The following is a 24,184-nucleotide window of genomic DNA, read 5'->3' as shown; positions in this document are numbered from 1 at the left end:
TCAGTAACACCTTCAATATTGCCTGGATCTAGTAAAAAATGAACCTTTTTGTTAACATCAAATACAAATGGATTCAGAAACCTAATATATGTTTTAAGAATTGAATTGTAAAATTATTAATAATATCTAAATCCTCAGAGTGGTACTAAAGGTTAATCTAAGTTTTTACCTGTAGGCTGTGAAGCTGTTGGCTGAAGCTCCCAGATAGAGCCAGTATCTGGCACCGACACAGACCTAGTTACTGAGGGAATGATGTTCTGATCAGATATTCTGCAAAAGGGAAATAAAAAATTAACTTGTTCTTATCATTTGCAAAAAAAAAAAAAAAAAGAGGAAGAATTTCTAGATTATATGTAGGTTCTCCAGGTTATCTGGCTAGAAAACGCCTTCACTCTTTTACTAAAACCTAACACTACACCAAAGCAATTTAGAGTGGAACAAAGAGAAGGGCACAATGATCACACTTCTGGAATCCTCTATGGTAATACTGACTTCTAAATGATGGATATACCTACTGTATATTCATATCTTAAAGATATGTATACCTTAAAGATACTGTATATCCATATCTTAAAAAAAAAAAACCAAATCATCTCAATAGAAGTCACAGAGACAGCATATTATAATGAAAAACTCAATGCACTTTAAGATAAAAGGTCTGCATTTTAGCCTGAGTTTCCTGTGTGTTATATTAATCAAGTCCTATAACCAACCTCTCAGAGTCCCAGTTTGCCCATCCATAAAATGGAGCTCCTACCACGTAAACTGCCTACCTCACAGGATGTGTTAAGGCTCAAAAGAAATACAAACAGTTTTGGCTGAATGAGACAATAAGATTTTTAAGAGCAGTGACTGATACTTGTTCAGGAGAAATATTACTCTGAATGATAATCTGAAACAGCAGAAATTTCTTCTAGACTTCTAGCATAATTTCCTTTTCCTTAGACCTACCTTAATGGCTTTTGAGTTCTAGAAAATTAAAACCTTGTGTGGTGTGGCTAATACTTTGAGATACTATGGGTAAAAGTGAAATTAAAATCCTAGGCTACAGTTTTTCTGTTGCAGGTTCCATAAGATGACACTGTTTCTCAAGTGTGCCCATTACTCTTAGGTCTTTTGATTAATCAAAATTTATCTCTATGAGTAAAATACCAAATAAACGCTTATCTCTACCTGAAATATTTTTTTAAAAATGTATTGTTTTTACATACAACATGCAGCTATGTGTTGGGAGTGTTCCAGTCCCAGAAATCACACACTATACCAGAATTTCTCCTTTCTTCTCTTTCTTTCACAACACATGCACCCAATATGACACATAATGGAATGACCACCAACCTCATCTTCAGGGCCTGAAACTGCTGAAGAAGAAGTGCCAACTGCTGTTGCTGCTGGGAAGACAGGGCTGCTTTCTGCTGTTGGGCCAAAACCTGTGCATATTGTTGTCTTCAAAAAGTAAAAAAAGGTATAATCTGTCAATCCACATTTATTTCACATGGCTGAGATGTTGAAAGACAAAGTTCCATTCAAAGCGCCCCCCCCCCCCCGGCCCCTGGAAACATTATTAGAAATAGCTATCAAATATATTTTATAATTCTTCATTATAACAGACATATAGAAATGCTTCATTCTAGAAAGAACTGAACTCATAGATGGCATGTTTCCAGGTGAAAGAGGATAGCAAAAAAATTCACAATTCAGTGCAAAGTGGTCTATTCAGAGAAAATATTTTAAAAATCACAAATGTCAAAAACTGGTAAACTCCAAAGATAACCTTTTATCAGAAATCAAATGAAAAACAAAAGATTCAAATTAGTAGCTTTTTCCATACGATGCACCCTTTGTAAAAAATGTAACACTTCTATAAAAATTCATACATTGATAGTCTTCACCTTGGAAAAATTTAGGTAATTTTTCTTCACTAGATCAGGGTTAAACTTTTGTAATGGGCCAGAGAGTAGTTTCATTGCTGCAGGTCATATACTGTCTGTTGCAACTACTCAATTCTACCATCGTAAGGCAAAAGCAGCAATACACATCCCACAAACCAAAAGGTGTCTGTTTCCGTAACACTTTGCTTATAAAAATACAGAGCAGGCCAGATTTAGCCCAAAGGTCAGACTTTGCCAACCTCTGCACCACATAACTGCAAGTCTCATTTCTTCTACAAAAGGGATACAACAAAACCTGACTGACTTTGCTGTCATTCCACACCACTCCTAAAAGAATTAACCTTAACTTCTTTCCCACCCTCTCGCTTATATTTTTATATATATATATATGTTTTTTTTCCTCTGTGGCATTCAAAGCTGAGCCACTCAGGAGGCACTTAGAAACTAAAGAGCTTACAAAATTAAAGTTATGTGTCATCTTCTAAACTTCTGGTATTTAAAAGTAAGATAAGCCAGGAGTGATGGCTCACACCTGTAATCCCAGCACTTTGGGAGGCGAGGCAGGCAGATCACTTGAGGGTGGGAGTTCGAGGCCAGCCTTGCCAACACAGTGAAACCCTATCTCTACTAAAAATACAAAAATAGGCTGGGCGTGGTGGCACATGCCTGTTAGTCCCAGCTACTCAGGAGGCTGAGGCACATGAATCACTTGAACCAGGGAGGTGGAGGTTGCAGTGAGCCGAGATCATGTCACTGTACTCAGCCTGGATGACAGAGTGAGGTTCTAATAAATAAATAAATAAACAAACAAATAAATGACAAGACTAAAATTAGAATGTATGGCAGTAAGATGCCACTAGCTGGCCAACTGAAGTGCCATATAAGCCATTAGTTCTCTCTGCTGTAAAAGGTGAGACTTGAGAGCAGATTCTATTTAAAGTCTGTTTTCATGCTGCAGTACATCCTACTGCATAACTCTTCTTACTGTATTAAAAACTGCTGGTACTGCAGGTGCTGCATCTGGTATAAGGCTGTGAGTTCTTGCTGCCTGGTCAGTCGTTCCTGGTCCAGTTCTCCCTAGGAATAAAGTGGTGAGGAAATAAATACCATTAAATAAACTGCAAAGAACCTAAAAGCCACTTAGTACAGGTATCTGAAATCAAAATAAATCTAAGATCTTTACCTCCCACTCTACCCTTTTACCCAAACACTTGAGTAAAAACTCAGACATCTTTAAAAACTAAACAGCGCCTTCTAGTGGAAACAGTGGTGTAAATATTATAAAAGATTCCCTGAAGTGACAAAGGGTCCTTATTTCAGCTGCCATTCTCCATTCCTGCCCTTAAAGCTGAATGTTCAACTGTACTCCAGAGTTATTACTGTAACTGAAAGACTGTATAATTAGATAATGCAGAAATTAGATAAACTTGATAAAATACAGAAAAATGTAAAAGTATCTAAAGGTCAAAGGAAATGCTATATAATTTTATAATGGTATATAAGGAATGCAGGGAGCCAGTATCTATCTTAAAGATGTTAAGAATATAAAAAGAGGCCGGGCGCGGTGGCTCAAGCCTGTAATCCCAGCACTTTGGGAGGCCGAGGCGGGCGGATCACAAGGTCAGGAGATCGAGACCACAGTGAAACCCCGTCTCTACTAAAAATACAAAAAAAATTAGCCGGGCGCGGTGGCGGGCGCCTGTAGTCCCAGCTACTCAGGAGGCTGAGGCAGAATGGCGGGAACCCGGGAGGCGGAGCTTGCAGTAAGCCGAGATCGCGCCACTGCACTCCAGCCTGGGCAACAGCGTGAGACTCCGTCTCAAAAAAAAAAAAAAAAAGAATATAAAAAGAGGTCAAGCGCAGTGGCTCACACCTGTAATCCCAGCACTTTGGGAGGCCAAGGCAGGTGGATCACGAGGTCAGGGGTTTGAGACCAGTCTGGCCAACATGATGAAACCCTGTCTTCACTAAAAATACAAAAATTAGCTGGGTGTGATGGCACACACCTATAGTCTTAGCTACTCAGGAGGCTGAGGCAGGAGAATCACTTGAACCTGGGAGGTGGAGGTTGCAGTGAGCCTAGACTGTGCCACTGCACTCTAGCCTGGGTGATAGAGCAAGACTCCATCTCAAAAACCAAAAAAAAAAAATATATATATATATATATATATACACACACACACACACACACACTTTGATAACTATAACTCCCCCAAAATGAAGTGTTTCTGTTGCTATTAATACATCATGAGTTAGAAAAAATAAGTTGCAGTAAAATAAAACTAATTTTTTTAGCTTATATGTGAAATAATATGACTGGAATTTAAATTATGAAAAGTTACAATTAGGAGAAAGAAATATGAAGTATAAGATAACAGAAGAAAAAGTGTAAGTATGATAGACTAGGTAAATCATAAGTTTATATCTTTATTATATATTGATTATAGTTTGAAATAAGACATTTGATACACAATTTCTTGGGGTAGGGATTATCTGAAATTCAGAGACATTTTTCTTGCTTGTTCAATACTGGAGGATAGCTAGTACCTTAGGTTCATCTAAAATGTCTACATGAAAAACTAAGTTTCAAGGTATACATTCATCATGAAGGGGGGCTCTCTTAATCAACAATATTCAGGGCAAAGACAATAACAGACAGGAAGCAGGGCTTTGCACAGTTTCCCTCCTACACAGGTATGACTGAGGCTCAGCTCCTCTAACTGGAAACTGGGAAGTGGACTACTGCAAGCACATCAATATCCAAGAGATGAGCTTTCAGCTTCTGCGATGTGCAAGATCAAAGCCCATCTTAATTTCAGAGAAGGAAAATAAAGCTTAAACTTGATATATAAGTTAAATTTATATGCTGCAATACACAGTATAATTTTTCTCGTGACTTAAAACAACTAGGATGGTGTGAGAAAAAATTCCTCTCACCTAGGAATCTTCCATTCTAGACCACTGCTCTCCATAAACTATAGGTCTCAACACATTAGTGGATTTTAAAATCAAATACTGGGTTAAGATCAACATTTAAAAGAAAAAAAAATGGAAAAAAAGCCACTTTCCTCACCTACACACTCCCTTGACTACAGAGTATAGGTCTTACTCATCTTCATCTCCTAAGAACCTACTAGGAGGCCTGGCACAGGCCCTCAATATACAATTGATGAATAAGTCAATGGTGACTTTACTGTAGAAACGCAGTGTCCATACTAAAGGTTTATGGGCTGGGTACAGTGGCTCATTCCTGAAATCCAGCACTTTGGAAGGCCGAGGTGCGAGGACCACCTGAGCCCAGGAGTTTGAGACTGGCCTGGGCAACATGGCGAGACTCCATCTCTTTAAAAAACAGGAAAAAAAAAAAGGTTTATGGTAACTTTTAACTATAGCCCGTCACCAGACAGTCTAACCTGGAGAAGAAAAAATGAGGTACAGGTGACAGACCTCCAAAAGGAACACTACTGAGAGAGTCCAAGAGCAGCTGCAAGAGGAAGAAGGATGTCCCTGCCAATAGTACCCCAGTGTCAGAGCCCTAGGGAGATCACCAGCATTAAGGTTCCTTTTATTATTATTTTTTTGAGACAGGGTCTCACTCTGTTGCCCAAGCTGCAGTGCAATGGCGCAATCACGACTCACTGCAGCCTCGACTTCTAGGCTCAAGTGATCATCCCACCTCTGTCACTGATTGCCACATCTGGCTAGTTTTTTATGATTATTATTTTGTTACTATCTGTAGAGACAGGTCTCACTTCATTGTCCAGGGTGGTTTTAAACTCCTGGGCTCAAGCAATCCTCCAACTCTGGCCTCCCAAATCCCTCCCACACTGGGATTACAGAAGTGAGCCAATGTGCCCAGCCATGGTTCCATTTTTTAATTAAAATACCAGTAACTAAATTTTTTTAAGTCCTCAAAATATTTTTGAAGCACTGGTAACATTTATTTTAAGGCAAACCTCAAATTTAGAAACATTATGAGTGAGAAGGCAAGAGGCAAATCAAGTGGAAGAGAGGGGAATGTTTATTCTAACTAGAGGCAGCAAAGAAAGTCAAAGAGGTCAACTGTGTTGAAGCCTAGCAGATAAAGGTAAAAGCTCTGAAATGAGCTTAGAAAGGTAAGGTGCCAGGCATTGCAGGACCTGGTAGGTAGGCCAGGACAAGGTGTCGGTCTTCATTTTACATTTGCTGGAATGTTACTGAAGGATTCCATTTCTCTGTTGGGGAGGAGGTGGGGTGTGAAGAGGACAGGCACAGGTTACTTGAGTTTTGAAAAGATCATTATAGCTAAGTATTCAGTCTTCCATTCAGACTTTCCCTTACTATTTCCATTCATTTCAAAGAACTACAATTCCTTCATTAGATGATATATCTGGGTTGTGTTTTCAAAGAGAATCAAGTGTTTCTGTGACTAATATGTATTTCAGGTAAGGTGGAAGGTACTTACCATATGGGGAGGGGGAGCTGGACCTGGGGAAAAGGGAACCCTTCCCCACATTTTCATGATATCGCCAAGAGGTTGGAAGCTTTCATCACATGCTCTCTTCACCAATAAAGACATAGTAAAATAGCCCGCCTGAAACCATTCTGCCATCTCCTGATTATTGAAGGGACCTATAATAGCACCAATTAAACAGAAGGACAATAAGAAATCTTTCAGATTCAGAGAAAAAAAATATTTCCTGCATCTGATCCTCATTGAGGTGGCATCTGTCAAAAGGTTTTATACCATCTAATTTAATTCACCTCTAAAGGTAGCTAACAGACTTCTAATAAAATAATTTAGAAATAAAGTCTGTGTTTATACATCCCAAATTATCAGCAGTACTTCAATTATAAGGAGCATAACTGTCTCTATCTCAATCTCCACAACAATTCATGTGTCAGTAAAGTATGATACAATTGAAGAGTTAAGTATTTACTAGACTTTGTATCATTTAGGCATAAAGAATATAAACATGCAAGGCTGAAAACGTTCTCCAATTTTCATTTTCTGCCATAGATTAGTGAAAGTGGGGCAAAATGTAAATAATAATTAAGACAAATTATAATTCACTCTCTGACCTTGGTAGTGGGGAAAAAACGAGTATTCTCTGAATGTTTTATAATATGACATAATCAAGTATTTCATATACAAAAAAGACATAATCAAGTATTTCATATACATAAAATTAACATACAAATTCACTCTGATCAAAAACCATTAATTCATTCAACAAATATTTACTTAACATTGATGATATACGATGTAGACAGTAGGGATATGGCAATAAATAAAGCAAACCCCTGGAACTTCCACTTCAGAAGATTAAGTAGATGTGCTTTTCCCTATTCCTCCTTTAAGTACAACTAGAAACCCTGGACACTGTATTAATATATAAAACAAGTAACACTGAAAGGTGGAGAGAAGAAGGTAGGCTGACTAGGGGTCTCAGTGATGACATGATCATGAATTCCCTGGTTTTTCTTTTGATAGCATATATCACAGATTTGGAGATGAAGAAGTCAGCAACCAAAATACATGACCTAATTATATGCTATCTACAAGAAAGTCACACAAAATATAACAAAGTAGGCAGATTGAGGAGATAAAAAGATATATCATGCAAATATTAACTTAAAGTAAGCTATCTTCATGTTTGATACCGTTGACTTCAGAGCAAAGAAAATTATCGGAGACAGAGAGACGTAATAAAGAAGGGTCAATACACATAGAAGATGCAGGAATTGTAATATGTATGTACCAAACAACAAATCTCCAAAATATATGGAGCAGGATCTGACAGAACTGAAAAAAAGAAACAGACAAATCCACAATTTGAAGACGTAACCACCACGTGATAGACCAACTAGCAGAAAATCTGCAAGATTACAGAATTCAACAACACAATCAACCAACAGAAGTGAAATGACTTTACAGAACATTCCAAATATAGAAAAATACATATTCTTTTCAACTAACCACAGAACATACAGCAATAATAGAACATATTTGGGGCAATAAAACAAACATAAAAAGATTTTTAAAAATTGAAATCATATTCAGTGCATACTGCTAGAGTGATGGGTGTACCAAAATCTCACAGATCACCACTAAATAACTTACTCATGTAACCAAGTATCACCTGTTCCCCCAAAAACCTATGGAAATAATAAAAAAAAAAAATCACATATAGTATGTTCTTTGACCACCAAGAATCAAGCTAGCAATACAAGAAAAATAACAGGAAATCTTCCAAACACTTAGAAACCCAAAAATATACTTCAAAATAATCCAAGGGTAAAAGAGGAAGTCTCAAGGGAAATTAAAATACACAGAACTGAATGGAAATAAAAATACAGGCTGGGCACAGCAGCTCATGTCTCTAATCCCAGCACTTTAGGAGGCCAAGGTGGGAAGATCACCCGAGGTCAGGAGTTCGAGACCAGCCTGGCCAACATGGTGAAACCATGTCTCTACTAAAAAACACAAAAATTAGCTGGGCATGGTGGTGCATGCCTGTAGTCCCAGCTACTTGGGAGGCTGAGGCAGGAGAATCGCTTGAATCTGGGAAGCAGAGGTTGCAGTGAGCCAAGATCGCACCACCACACTCCAGCCTGGGTGACAGAGTGAGACTCAGTCTCAAAAAAACAAAGAAAGAAAATGAAAATAATGAAAATACACATATCTAATTTTGTGGGATACAACTAAAGAAGTGCTGAGAGAGAAATGTATAGTATTAAATGTTTCCATTAGAAAAGAGAAAAAGTTCCAAATCAATAATCTAAGCTCCCACTTCATAAATCTAAAAAGAACAAAATAAAGCAGGGCATGGTGGCTCATGCCTGCAATCTCAGCACTCTGGGAGGCCAAGGCAGGCAGATCACTTGAGATAAGCCTGGCCAACATGGTGAAAGCCCATTTCTACTAAAAATACAAAAATTAACTGGGTGTGGCGGCACGTGCCTGTAATCCCAGCTACTTGGGAGGCCAAGGCACAAGAATCACTTGAACCCAGGAGGCAGAGGTTACAGTGAGCCAAGATCACACCACTGTACACTAGCCTGGGTGACAGAGTAAGACTGTCTCCAAAAAGAAAAGAAATAAAATAAAATAGAATAAAATAAAATAAAATAGAATAAAATAAAATAAACCCTAAGCAATCAGAAGGAAAGAAATGAGTAGAAATAAAACTGAAAATAAGAACAACTCTCTATTTCAGTGCAAGAGAGAAAATGCAGTGAAATAAAGAACCGATTTTTAGAAAATTTCAGTATAACTGAGAAACCTCTAGCAAGACTGACAAGAAAAAAAGAGAAATACACACATTTCCAATATCAGAAATGAGGTATCACTACAGAAACTGCAGACATCAAAAGGATAATAAGGAAATACTACAAACAACTCTACACATATACATTTGATATCTTAGACAAAATGGACCAATTCATTTAAAAACACAAACTACCACAACTCGCTCACATAAAATAGATCATTTAAATAACTTTAAAACTACTAGGGAAATAGAAAATACAATTTTTTAATTTCCAAAAAAGAAGGCTCCAGGTGGGTTCAATGGAGAACTCCATCAAACATTTAAAGAATTAACGCCAATTCTAAAAAAACCTCTTTCAGAAAATAAAAGGGGAAGACATACTTTCCCATTCATTTTATGAAGCTAATATTACCCTGATACTAAAACTACACAAAAAACAAAACTATAAAACAACATCCCTCAGCTGGGCACGGTGGCTCAAGCCTGTAATCCCAGCACTTTGGGAGGCTGAGACGGGCGGATCACAAGGTCAGGAGATCGAGACCATCCTGGCTAGCACGGTGAAACCCCGTCTCTACTAAAAAATACAAAAAACTAGCCGGGCGAGGTGGCGGGCGCCTGTGGTCCCAGCTACTCCGGAGGCTGAGGCAGGAGAATGGCGTAAACCCGGGAGGCGGAGCTTGCAGTGAGCTGAGATCCGGCCACTGCACTCCAGCCTGGGCGACAGAGCCAGACTCAGTCTCAAAAAAAAATAAAAAATAAAAAAAAAATAAAACAACATCCCTCATGAATACAGATACAAAAATCTTTACCAAAATATTGGAAAATATAATTCACCAGTATCTACAAAAGATTATGTATCATGACCAAGTGGTATTTATTTCAAGGATGCAAAGCTAGTTCAATATTCGAACAGCAATCAATATAACCCACCACATGAAACGGTTAAAGAAAAATCACACGATCAATCAACAGAGGCAGGAAAAGCATCTGACAAAATCCAATACCCACTCACAATAAAAACTCTCAGAAAACAGGAATGAATGGGTACTTCCTCAACTTGATAAAGAACATCTATAAAAACCTTACAGCTAACATTACATTTAATTATTAAAGACTGAATGTATTCCCTTTAAAAGAACACAGGAAAACAAGGGAAGGATGTCTACTCTCACCACTCTCACTCAATATAGTGATCAAACACACAATAAGGCAACAAAAACAAATAAAAGGCATACAGATTTAAAATGAAGATATAAAGCTGCCCCTATTTATGGATAAATATGACTGTCTATGTAAAATCTCAAGGAAACTACCCAAAGAACAGAAAGCAAAAAGAACTCCTTGAGCTAATAAATGAGCTCAAACATTTACTATCACTGGGAAAAAAAAAAAAAAACAAAAACTGAGATGCTCAGATGTAAATCTACACATATAGAATGTATGCTGAAAACTACACAACACTGATGAAAGAAATCAAAGATCTAATGACACAGACAGACACACCAAGTTCATGAACTAAAAGACTAACATGGTAAAGACATCAATTCTTCTCAAACTGATACAGAGGTTCAACATAATTCCTATCAGAATCTCAACAAGATTTTTAGTAAATACAGACAAGATTATCCTAAAAATTTTTATGGAAAGGCAAAGGAACTACAAAGTTAAAAAAAAATTTTTAAAAACAAGATTAAACTGGGAAGAATCAGTCTACCCAATTTCAAGACATATTATACAGCTACAGTAATCAAGATTGTATAGTACTGGTGAAGGAAGAGACAGTGATCTATAGGACAAAATTAAGAAGTAGAAATAGAAAGAGAACCACAAAGAAATAGACCCACACAAATATGCTTAACTAAATTTTAACAAAGGTGAAAGAAAACAATTTAAGAGAGAAAAGACATTCTTGGTCCTGAAGCAAATGGACACTCACTGAGAAAAAAACAGCAAAAAAAAAACTAGCTTACACGAAAATTAATTTAAAATGGACCGCGAACTTAAATGTAAAATATAAAAACTATAAAATTTTTCCATGAAAAAAAAAGCTGTTGGAATCTAAAGCTTAGGCAAAGTGTTCTTGTTAAACTTAATACAAAAAAGAACCACCTATAAAAGAAAAACATTTATCTATTGTATTCATCAAAATTTACAACTTTTTGCTCTGTGAAAGACCCTATTAAGAGAATGAAATGAGAAGATAAAGACTGACAAAAAATATGTGCAAACCACATATCCATCAAGGGACTAGTATCTAGAATCAGTAATCAAAAATCTCTGAACAGGCTGGGCACAGTGGCTCACGCCAGTAATCCCAGCACTTTGGGAGGCCGAGGCAGACGGATTACCTGAGGTCAGGAGTTCGAGACCAGCCTGGCCAACATGGCAAAATCCCGTCTCTACTAAAAATATAAAAATTAGCCAGGCATGGTGGCACACGTCTGTAATCCCAGCTACTCAGGAGGCTGAGGCAGGAAAACTGCTTGAGCCTGGGAGACGGCGGTTGCTGTGAGCTGAGATTGTGCCACTGCACTCCAGCCTGGCTGACTAGACTCTGTCTTAGAAAAAAAAAAAAATCTCTGGACAAAGGAAAGACCTGCCCTGATGACTTCTCTGGTGAAAACGTACCAAATATTTAAGGAAAAACTAATCATAATCCTTCTCAAACTTTTTCCAAAAACTGAAAAGGAAGGAAGACTGCCTATACTTCCTAATTCTATGAAGCCAAAATTACCCTGGTATCAAAGTCAGACAAAGGTTCTAAAGAAAAATATAGACAAATATCCTTTATGAACATTGATGCAAAAATTCTTAACAAAATACTAGCAAAGCAAATTCAGTAATATATTAAAAAGATTATACACTATAATCCAAGTGGGATTTATTTATTCCTAGAATGCAAGGATGGTTCAAGGCATCAATATATGAAAATTGATCAATGTAATTTACCATATTAACAAAATAAGGGGGAAAAAACCACATGGTCATCTTAATTGACACAGAAGTAGTATCACCTTTTCATAAGGGTCAACAAACTAAGAATAGAGAGATCTACCTCAATACAATAAAAGTCATATATAAAAATCGCACAGTGGACATCATATTCAATAGTGAAAGACTGAAAGCTTTTCCTCTAACATCAGGAGCTAGGGAAGGATGCCCACCTTCACCACCTCTCTATTCAAGATAGTACCAAACGTTCAAGTCAGAGCAACTGGGCAAGAAGAAGAAGAAAAAAAAGCATCCAAATTAGGAAGAAGTCTGTTCACAGATAATATATAGTCTTTTATGCAGAAAATTCTAGATTCTATTTTTCCAAAAACAGGTTAGAAGTAAGAAACAAATTCAGCAAAGTGGCAGGACACAAAGTCAAGACACAAAAATCAGTTGCATTTCTATACACTAACAATGAACAATCTGAAAAGAAAATTAGGAAAATATTTCCCTTACAATAACATCAAAAAGAATAACATACTTAGGGATTAACTAAGGATGTAAAAATCTTGTACAAAGAAAACTACAAAACACTGCTAAAAGAAATTAAAGACCTAAATAAATGGAAACACATCCATGTTCACAGACTGGAAGACTTAACATTGTTACAATGTTACAAAGCAATCTCCAGATTAAAGGTAATCCCTATTAAAATCCCAATGATGCTTGTTGCAGAAACAGAAAATCCATCCTAAAATACATACGAAATCTCAAAAGAGGGCAAATGGCCAAAACAATGTTTCTTTCTTGAAAAAGAGCAAGAGATCTATCATGCAACAATGACTATAGTTAATAACAATGTATTGTACTCTTAAAAAACACTGCCAAGTAGATTTTTAAGTGCTCTCACTACAAAAAATGATTAGTACGCTTATGTTAATCAAACTGATTTAGCCATCCATAATATGTATGCATATTTAAAAACATCATGTCGTATACAGCAAATATATAATATATATGTCTTTTTTTTTTTTTTTTTAAAGACAGGGTCTCTGATACTCAAGCCGAGTGCTGTACTCACTGCAGCCTCAACTTCCTAGGCTCTAGCAATTCTCCTGCCTCAGCCTCCCAAGTAGCTGGGTATACAGGTGCGTACCACCACACCTGGCTAATTTTTTATTATTTGTAGAGACAGGGTCTCACTTATGTTGCCCAGGCTGGTCTCAAACTCTTGGACTCAAGTGATCCTCCCGCCTCAGACTCCCAAAGTGCAGAGATTACAGACATGAGCCACCACGGCCAGTCTCTTATGTGACAATTTAAAAATGTAATTAATAAAATTTTTTGGCCAGGCGCAGTGGCTCACACCTATAATCCCCCTTTGGGAGGCCAAGATGGCAGAAGAAAGACAGGGAGTACCACTTACAGCCAGGAGTTCAAAACCAGCCTGGTCAACATAGCAAGAATTTGTCTCTTTTTTTCTTTTTAAGATGAGGTGGGATCTCTTGGCTGGGCGCAATGGTTCATGCCTGTAATCCCAGCTACTTGGGTGGCTGAGGCAAAAGAATTGCTTGAACCCAGAAGGCAGAGGTTGCAGTGAGCCAAGACCGCCCCACTGCACTCCAGCCTGGGTGACAGAGCAAGGCTCTGTCTCCAACAACAAAAAAAAATAAAATACAATAAAAAAGTGAGAGACAGGGTCTCACTATGTTGCCCGGACTGATCTCAAGCTCCCAGACTCAAGCAGTCCTCTGGTCTCTGGTCTCTGGTCTCAGCCTCCCAAAGCAATGGGATTACAGGCATGAGCCAGTACATGTCAGCTGAGACCTCGTCTCTAAAAAAGAAAAATAATTAGCTGAATGTGGTGGTGTGTGCTTGTTCTAAAGAGGCTGGGGTGGGATCACTTAAGTCCAGGAGTTTAAGGCTATGGTGAGCCATTATCATACTACTGCACTCCAGCCTGGGCAACAGAGAAAGACCCTGTCTAAAAAGAAAAGAAAAGAAAAAGCTGGAGGACTCACATTTTCTGATTTCAAAATTTACTACAAAGAGTAATCAAAACAGTGTAATGCCAACATAAAGACAGACATATAGACCAATAAAATAGAACAGAGAGCCCCAAAATGAACCAGAGTACATGGTCAAATATTTTGAAAAGGATGCTAAGACTATTCCATGGAAAAAGGACAGTCTTTTTAACAAATGGTACTTGGAAAATTGGATATCTACATGCAAAAGAATGAAATTGGATTCTTACCTAACACCATATTCAAAAACTCAAAATGGATCAAAGATCTAAGTGCATGACCTAAATCGGTAAAACTCTCAGAAGAAAACACAGGGCAAATGCTTTATACAACATTGGATACAATAATGATTTCTAGGATATGACACCAAAAGCATAGGCAACAAAGCAAAAATAGACAAATTGGACTTCTTGAAAATTAAAAAAAAAAGTGCATGATAAGACATTATCAGCAGAATAAAAAGGCAACCCAAAGAATGGGAGAAAATATTTACAAATCATGTATCTGATAAGGGATTAGCATCCAGAATATATAGAGAACTGAAACTCAGCAACAAAAAAATTAACAACCCAATTAAAAAAAAAAAAAAAAAGGCAAAGGACTTGAATAGACATTTCACCAAAGAAGGTATACAAACGGCTAATAAGCACATGAAAAGATGCTGAACATTCCTTATCATTAGGAAAATGCAAATGAAAACTACAATGAGATACCACCTCACACCCATTAGGATGGCTACTATTAAAAAAGTGTTGGTGAGAATTTGGTGAAATTAAAACCCTTGTGGACTGTTTTTGAGAATGTAAAATGGTACAGTCACTGTGGAAAATAGTATGGTAGCTCCTCAAAAAATTAAAAATATAACTACCACATGATCAAGCAATTCTGCTTCTTGGTATATACCCAAAAGGATTGAAAACAGGGTCTCAAAAGAGATAGTTGTACCTTCATGTTCAAATCAGATTATTATTATTATTATTATTATTATTATTATTATTATTATTATTTTAAAGACAGGGTCTTGCTCTGTCACCTAGGCTGGAGTGCAGTGGCACTATCACAGCTCACTGTGGCCTCCAACTCCTGGGCTCAAGTGATCCTCCTGCCACAGTCTCCTGTGTAGCTGGGACTACAGGCACACACCATCCCACACCCAGTTAATTTTTAATTTTTTTTTATAGAGACAAGGTCTCTCCATGTTTCCCACGCTGGTCTCAAACTCCTGGGCTCAAGCAATCCTCCCACCTCAGGCTCCCAAAGGGTCAGAATTACAGGCGTGAACCACACCGCACCTGGCCCATAGCAACATTATTCACAATAACTGCAACATGAAAACAACCCAAGTGTCCATCAATAGATGAAATGGATAAGCAAAATGTGTAATACACCTACAGGGGAATACTATTCAGTCTTAAAAAGGAAGAAAATTTTGACACACGCTACAACATGAATGAACCTTGAAGACATTATGCTAAGTGAAATAAGCCAGTCAAAAGACAAATACTGTACAATTCCACTTACATAAGGTGCTTAGAATAGTAAAATTCATAGAAACAGATAGTATAATGGTAATTGCCAGGGACTGGAGGAAATGAGGAATTATCGTTTAACGTATACAGTTCCAATTTGGGAAGATGAAAGAGTTATGGAGACGGATGATGGTTGCACAACATTAAAAATGTATTTAATACCACTGAACCATACATTTAAAAATGGCTAAGATGGTAAATTTTATGTGTATTTTAACACAATATTTAAAATGAATTAAAAAAAAAAACGTAAAATAAGCAAACAATACAATTAGGACATGAACAAAAAAAGACATGAAACATGAAGAAAAACTTGAATGAACAGGACAAACAGATGGCCAGTAAGAACATGCAAAGATGATCAACATCATTAGCCATTAGGGAAATGTAAATTTAAAACCCCAATGAGATATCACCACACACCTGTCAGAATGGTTAAAACAGAAAAATAGCAACAACATCAAATGCTGATAAGGATGTGGAGAAACTGCATCACTCATAGATTGTTGGTGGGCATATGAAATGGTATAGCCACTCTGGAAAACAGTTTGGCAGTTTCTTTTAAAACTAAGCATACAACTACCATACAACTCAGCAACTGCACTCCTGGGCATTTAGCCCAGAGGAACGAACACTTATGTTCCCTCAAAAACATGTCCATAAATGTTTATAGCAGCTTTATTCATTATAGCCCTAAAACTTCAACAACCCAGATGTCCTTCAATGGGTGAATGGTTAAACAAACTTTGATAACATTCATATCACACAATACTACTCAGTAATAAAAAGACACAAACTATTGATATATGCAATAACCTGGATTAATCTCCAGAGAATTATGCTGAGTGAATAGAACCAGTCTCCAAAAGTGTGATTCCATTCCATTCTTGCAATGACAAAACACAGAGCTGGAGAACAGATGAGTCATTGCTAGAGGCTAACAAAGGAGCGGGGGTAGAAGGGAAGCTCAGGTGGCTACAAAAGAGCAACCTGAAGAATCTCTGTGGAGATGGAAAAGTTCCGAATCTTTTTTTTTTTTTGGAGACACAATCTCACTCTGTCACCCACGTTAAAGTGCAGTGGCACAATCTCGGCTCATGGCAACCTCTGCCTCCTGGGTTCAAGTGATTCTCATGCCTCAGCCACCCAAGCAGCTGGGACTACAGGCGCATGACACGACATCCAGCTAATTTTTGTATTTTTAGTAGAGATGGGATTTCACCATGTTGGCCAGTCTGGTCTTGAACTCCTGGCCTCAAGTGGGCCACCCACCTTGGCCTTCCAAATGCTGGGATTACAGGCATGAGCCACCACAATCAGCCATGTTCTGAATCTTGACTGTACAAATGTCAATGTCCCACTTATGTTACTGTACTATAGTTCTGCAAGAGGTTACCACCAGGGGAAGCTGTGTAAAGGGTATATGTAATCTCTCTGTATTATTCCTTATAATTACATATATAGCTATGATTATCCCAAAATAAATTTGATTAAAACACACACAGACACACACACAAAGCCCTGCTCTCATATATCTTACCAGACTGTAAACAATGAACAAATATGTAAAATGCCAGGTAGTAATAAACGCTGTGAAGAATAGGCAGGGTAAGGGGATTGAGAGTGGAATGGGGAGTTAATTCACTGGAGAGAGCTCACAGGGTAGGCACACAGTAAAATGCTATCATTAAAATTACATTAATATGAAGTGACCAACCAATTTCAGGGTAACAGGACAGATTTCAAAAGCAGAAATGAAGAATCAACAAATATCCTTTATAGATAGATAGCACTCTGTGCCCATTCTAATCGAACTTATACACCACACAAATCTTCTAAGGGATTCATGTGTAACACAGTACTATCTTTTATCTGACATTTTTAGTAGTTCTCTACCATTTTTATCAACTCCACTTGAAAACAAAACAGTTAAGGTCCTCCAACACTACTGCTGCCATCTTCTCACAGTCAGGGAAATGGAAACACAGAGAAGGTGAGGAGGTTACCTGCCTCCTTAACCAACTGAGATGCCAGAGCTGACAGTCTTAAACATTTTGCTTAAGTTTTAAAAAGTCTGAAACATTTGCTTAAATATTATCCCTGTCATATTTGTCATCACATTCTGCCTTGTATTCAATTTTTTTTTTTTTTTTTTGAGACAGCATCTCACTCTGTCGCCCAGACTGGAGTGCAGTGGCGTGATCTTGGGTCACTGCAGGCTCTGCCTCCTGGGTTCAAGCGGTTCTCCTGCCACCCTCCTGAGAAGCTGGGATTACAGGCACCCACCACCACATCCGGCTAATTTTGTATTTTTAGTAGAGATGGAGTTTCACTATGTTGGCCGGTCTGGTCTCAAACTCCTGACCTCAGGTGATCCACCCACCTCGGCTTCCCAAAGTGCTGGGATTACAGGCGTGAGCCACCACACCAGGCTGTATTCAAATTATTTTCACATAGGTTGACTATCTCTAATACAAAAATCTGAAGTCCAAAATGCTCTAAAATCTGAAACTTTTTGAGCATCACACAAAGGAAACATTCAATGGAGCATTATGGAATTTGGATTTCTCAGATTAGGCATGCTCAACTGGTATGTACAATGCAATTATTCCAAAATCGGGAAGGAATCTAAAAACACCTGAAATCAGAAACACTTCTAGTCTACGTGTGTGTGCGCGCGTGTGCTTGTTGACTTCTTTTTCTACTATAATTCAAATTAAACAAATCCCTTCTTAGAGATTCTGGAAGTAATGGCACACACTTCAGTACTTAAAGGAGAAAGGAACAACTTGCCTTGAATTTCTCCCTGAGGATCTTTGTAATACCACTTCTGCATTGCTTCATGCATCAATGGAATTGACACTCCTTTAGCTCTGTGCTCCTGCAGTTTTGATACCAATCTTTCATCATCTAGTGCACTGTCTTGGAGATAAGCCACCATTTTCTCAGCTTGCTAATAACAGAAAAACAGAAATCAAGGAAACAAATGATCCTAAATTAGTACTTGTACACATAGTAACAATGACTTCCCTTTTTTTTTTTGGACTACTTGATCTATGAAAGTCACTATGCAAAGGACATGGCAGGTAACTTCTCCCAACAATGCCATGAAACAGGTACTATCCTCATTTTACAGAGGGGGAAACTAAGGCTCAGAGATGCCAAATCTTGCTCAAGGTCTCAAAATTACTAATCAAATCAACTAAGATTAAAACAAAAACTGCTCTGGATCAAAGCCCAGGGTTCAAATCAACACTAGTAAGAGTACTTTGCTTGTTTTTAATAGAGACGAGGTCTCATCATGCTACCCAGACTGTTCTTGAATTCCTGGGATCAAGCGATCCACCTACCTCAGTCTCCCCAAGCAGTTGGGTCTACAGACACGCACCACCTTGCCTGGCTAAGAGTACTTTTTAAACTAATAAGCTATTGGTCAACTCTAAACGGTATAAACTAAACCTGTAAAAAGAATGTTAATAGAACAAAAGGCTCAATTAATAAATTATAAATAAAATCTCTTACAAGTTTTACTAAGACACTATCTCACTTTTTCCTTTCTTCAACATTTCCTGCCACTAACCATCCCAACCCAAAGGGAAGAGAAATTCTTTCACAGAAAAGCAAGCTATCACTTACTTTACATATAACAATGGTATACACAATCTTGGGGAAATTTAGAGACATGAATAAGATGTTAATACTCTGACAGTTTAACTATTTTCCCCGTTATACTTGAAGCAAAAATTACAGAAGATACAGTGACCATCCACAGCTGCTTGTACTCACCATTTTTGGCATTCCACTAATGTCCAAAAAGAAAAAAGAAAAGTAAATAGCTAGGGGCCACCTAAGAGCAAAAAATAACCTGACATAATGACTACTACATAGCAGAAACTTATAAGCATGAAATGAATTGAAAGACAATTACTTATACAAATAAACACTAAATTTCCAATTTTTCCAGTACTTAAAATCTAGTGACAAAAGTTTTATATTTGAATATTCATGTAATGCCTGCTAATTTTTATGGCAGTTTAAGAGGAGACAAAAATAATTAACAGGATTTCTACCTGCTCCAAATGTTTGAGACCTTCTTCATCATCGGGTTCTGTGGAAACACTGCCCATACCAGGAGCACCTACAACTGGCGTTTCAACTGGCCGGAGGGTAGGACTAGGATTGGGAACAGGAGGTGGAAGTATGAGAAGAGGAGAGGCTGTATCTGAAGCAATCTGCGACAGGGGCTGCTGGACATCAGCAACCATTTCTAGGGGGAAAAAAATAAGATGAAAATCCTTTGAAATACAGAGACTTGTATGAAGGCTACATAACTACATTATGAAGTCGCACAGCCAGCTAACTGGGTCCAACAGAAATGTGAGCCCTGTCATGAACAGTGAAGCTACTTCTATGGAAAAATGTAATATTGCTTCCTAGAATGACAAAATTACCTACACAGAATGACAAAAGGTAAGAGTTAAAAGGTACCTAAAAGGTGATTCTCCAGGGCTTACCTGTGTCACCAGAGCACCTACCCAGTTATAGGCTGACCTCTTAAAAACAATCAGTCTAATCCTTTCTTCATAACATGTCTCCAATTGTAAAGGATAGTTATCAATGCACCCTAAATCTTCTCAAAGATATGTCATCTCTCATCAAAACCTTTACTGAAAATATCAATGATTATGTTCCTTAAGTACCTGTTTCAAGTCATGATTAATATAATTCAATACATTACATCTTGTAGGATAATGAGAAGCACTTGGAGTCTACCTGTACAGCGCAGGATGTTCTTCTCAATAGGAATACAAATTACAAAAGAGGTTCTGTCTTGGTTCCTATTTCTAACCTCTCAGTGTGCAGGCTCTTAAGAAGGAAAAGGGGGATGGAATAATTAGGTATAATTACAGTTTCCCCTTTGAAATCTTGTTTGTTCAATTACAGATAGCTTCTCCAAATTCCTGCTCCTCTCACTGACTCATTTTTTGCCATACTTTTTAAAAGGATAGTCTATACATGCTGTCTCCACTTTACGCACACCTGCTGTAAGGGGACTTCTACTCTCATCTCTCCAGTAAAGCTCCTCTCTCAAAGATAAGCAGTGACACAAAGTTGCCAAATACAATGGCTTTTCCTAGTCTTCCTCATCCAATCTCTTAGTAGCATCTGACATTATCAACTCAATTCTAAACTAACCCATTCCTTAGTTTCCCTGCACTCTACTCTCCTATCTCTACTTTTACCTCTGAGGATTTTTCTCTGGTTCCTCTTCCTTTACCCTTTAAAAATGGGATTTACCCAAAGTTCTAATCTCAGTCCACTTTTCTTCTTACCCCTAATAAGTGCATGCAGAATTTTCAATTTTTATTCTCTCTCTAGCCCTAAACTCTTCCCATCTAGCTACAGTCCCTCATTCACAACTGCTCTCTGGCCATCTCCACTTAATTTCTTCTCATCAACACCTCAGAATTACTGTTCAAAACTGAATTTATTCTCTTCCCTCCCCAGTGTGCTCCTCGACTTCCACTCTATGGTGAATGGCACCCTAATCCTCTCAGGCTCTTTGGCTCTTCCCTCTTCTTTTCATGAGAATGGCACCATAATCCTCTTATAATCCTCTCTGGCTCTTGCCTCTTCTTTAACCTGATATCCAGTCAATGACTGAGTCCTGCCAATACTTATTTTAACATCTCCTCTGCCACAACTTCCCTTTACAGGTGTACTACTACCTACCCCATAGTGACTGCTCAGGAGTCTAAGTGGTCAGAGTGAAGCCGAACTGTCATCACAAGATAGTCTACACCCCGCTGTCAAATCCATGTTCTAACCATGTTTCCCAATATCCTCCTTTTCACACTTCATATTTCATCAAATAAAAACAAGAGCTGATTTCCTGCCCAAGCCTGGATCAGTCCCACTTCTTCACTTCAGCTTTCACTGCTCCCTAGTACTGGAATGCCTTCTCCCAATTCATCTAGCTACACTTACCTCCAAATTCTACTTACTATTCCAAGACGTGTTCAGAGACCACCTACTTCCTGAAGTATCCCAAGAGTCTGCCAGCAGTGAACCCTTATCTTACTTTGTGCTCTGGAATAGTGATACACGCACGCTTTATCTCCCCTACACACTATAAATCTGGAGTTTTGACCTTTAATGTACATCTCTGAAGCCGTCTCAGAATATGCATATCTAGACTTGATCCAAGAATCTCCTGAATAAGGCTTCAAGCATGTTTATTCAAAAGAATGTACCACAAGTAGTTCTGGGGCATATCCTACTACAAATCAAACTGTCTCAAAGATATACCAGTCTCACAGTGCCTGCTATGTAGAGTACAGATTCAAGTACTTGCTGAGCTACTCAAGAAGCTAAGGGCAGGAGGATCACTTGAGCCCAGGAGTTTGGATCCAGCCTGAGCAACATAGCGAGGCCTTGTCTCATTTTTGTTGTTGTTTGTTTTGTTTTTAGAGACAGGGGTCTTGCTATGTTGTCCACGCTGTTCTCAAACTCCTGGGCTCAAGTGATCTCCCCCATTTCAGCTTTCCGAGTAGCTGGGATTACAAGCACATGCCATCACACCCAGTGAATCTCATCTCTTTAAAAAAAAAAAAAATCAGCTTTGTTCTAGACATTTAAAAAATCGAAAAATTCTTGGTTTGAGTTCTCAAAGTATCAGTCTTCTGGGAAAAAAGGTAATAAACATCTTTATGATATTATAATGCTATGTTAGAAATAAGGCTGACTGTTTAAGAAACAAAGGAAGAAGACACCTACCCTAGTCTGGGGGCTTTGGATGGAAGAGAGTTTCAAGAACAGAGAAAACGATGCGCTAAGGTATGAACCCTAGAAAACAGGAGATATTTCAGGACCTAGAAGGCTTTGAGGCTGGTGAGTAGAATGTGAGGGAGGTAAAGAGGCTGGCAATGAAACTGCACAAAGGGAAGCAGATGCCAGATTGTGCAGTGTCTCATATGTCATGTTAAAAGGTATGAATTTTTACGGTAAATGAATCAAGCAACCCTTCAACGTCAGGCATTACAATGACATTTTCTAATATGTACAAGAAGAAACATGGAAATGAGCATTAATATTGCCTAATAAAGTGTATGAGCAACTTAAACCAATACATTAACACTGAAAAAGAGATATATTTTAAGCTTATTGTGCCACAGATTCATATATGTTCTCTTCTTGGCCTCTTTTAGAACAATGGCATTTTGGTGTGTCATCTGGTAATTTAAGCTGGGCACATAATCAGTCAACACATGAAAGGAAGGTAACTGTCTGATATGGGAATCAAACTAATGCAAAGGATCTGACACCCAGTTCACTAGTAATGACACGGTGGCTATGTCATAACACCTTAGGACAGGAGATTCCAGAGCTCCACCCTTGCAGATTCTCTGTTTTGGTAAATTCTGAGACGGACACATAAGTGAGAAGCCCTCCTTGACTGGGTTTACTGGTAAAATAATCTATTCTGATAATTCACCCACTAAAAGCAGTTCTAGGAGGCATAAGTAGAAGCCTATCTTATCAATGATCACTGGCCTCAGCAGAATCCTATTTTAGCTTGTCTATTCCCACAAATACATACCATCCGCTCTGCTGGGCACTTTGGCTGGTAGACTATTTTCCATCCGAGTCTCCTCTTCAGCTTTTTCCGTTTGCTCGGTTTTTGGTTCATCTTTCCTCTCAAACTGTGATGCTTCCTGAGACTGATGGTCTGAAGGAGTGCCTGGTCTAGCAGATGATAATGAGGTCTGGGGAGTTTCCTCACTAGCTTCTGGAACACGAAGTAATCTTAGTTGAACTTAGGAAAGTTTTGGTTTGATGGAGGAAAAAAAAGGTAAAGGGCAAGAAGAGGCCTTACCAACTCCTATTCTATCTGTTTTCTCTCCATCTTTCTTATTTGTCTTATCAGGTTCTTTGGCCTCTTCATTATGGCTACCCTCAGAGTCAGAGCACTCCTCCCCTTCGTCCACAGGCCGGAAGTCCATCTCCTGCTCTTCTGGAATAGGCTCTTTCTGAACTTTCTGTAGCAAGAGAATAAAACCAAAGATCAACAGCAGATCAACAACCTTTGGTATAAGGTTAATGTTGGTCATGACATTTAAAACACATTTCTTACTTTTAGAGAGAGGAATGCTCCAGATGAGTCAAATGTGCCCATTTCTTCTTCAGCATCCTCTAAGCACCATTCGGGCAAGCTATCCCTGTCATCATCTATGCTCCCACTGCCAGAGCGAACCCTTCGGTAACCCCTTTCATCATCTCTATCTCGAAAATCAAACTCGAACCTTCGACGTCGTTCCATGTGTTCCCGCCAGCCTGCAGAACGAGGGCCATCTGAGATGAGAAGGAGGACACAAACCTTAGAAAAGTTTTATGACAGTATTTGAAAAAGAAAATCAGGAATAGAAAATAAAGGAGAAAACTACAAGTGACTGCAAACTCAAATGGACTGACCTAGTAAAGAGAACATTAGGCAACTAAATGTAAGTTCAGAGTTCAGAGTATACATACCATTATGAGACGACAAC

The 24,184-nt window shown here is 38.3% G+C and overlaps 1 protein-coding gene across 8 annotated transcripts in view; it reads right to left on the bottom strand.

Moving 5' to 3' along the window:
* The window catches only part of GIGYF2 (GRB10 interacting GYF protein 2), a 167,070-nt gene that overhangs the window by 45,778 nt on the left and 97,108 nt on the right, over positions 1 to 24,184 (bottom strand). For 4 of the 8 annotated variants that reach the window (XM_077957914.1, XM_015111358.3, XM_077957913.1 and 1 more), the window contains 9 exons: positions 23,773 to 23,990; positions 23,515 to 23,677; positions 23,239 to 23,427; positions 19,709 to 19,905; positions 18,432 to 18,591; positions 6,337 to 6,503; positions 2,878 to 2,969; positions 1,339 to 1,446; positions 170 to 270 (listed from right to left, as the gene is read on the bottom strand). In XM_077957914.1, coding sequence (XP_077814040.1) covers positions 170 to 270; positions 1,339 to 1,446; positions 2,878 to 2,969; positions 6,337 to 6,503; positions 18,432 to 18,591; positions 19,709 to 19,905; positions 23,239 to 23,427; positions 23,515 to 23,677; positions 23,773 to 23,990 — 1,395 coding nt within the window. The remainder of the gene's footprint in view (positions 1 to 169; positions 271 to 1,338; positions 1,447 to 2,877; positions 2,970 to 6,336; positions 6,504 to 18,431; positions 18,592 to 19,708; positions 19,906 to 23,238; positions 23,428 to 23,514; positions 23,678 to 23,772; positions 23,991 to 24,184) is intronic. The other 4 variants (XM_077957915.1, XM_028831234.2, XM_077957916.1 and 1 more) reach the window with 1 other exon arrangement.

The sequence above is a fragment of the Macaca mulatta genome, chromosome 12 (genome assembly GCF_049350105.2).
Source record: "Macaca mulatta isolate MMU2019108-1 chromosome 12, T2T-MMU8v2.0, whole genome shotgun sequence".
In the NCBI taxonomy this organism is placed as follows: domain Eukaryota; kingdom Metazoa; phylum Chordata; class Mammalia; order Primates; family Cercopithecidae; genus Macaca; species Macaca mulatta.
Note: the sequence above shows the minus strand (reverse complement) of the source record. Positions and strands in the feature narration are given on the sequence as shown.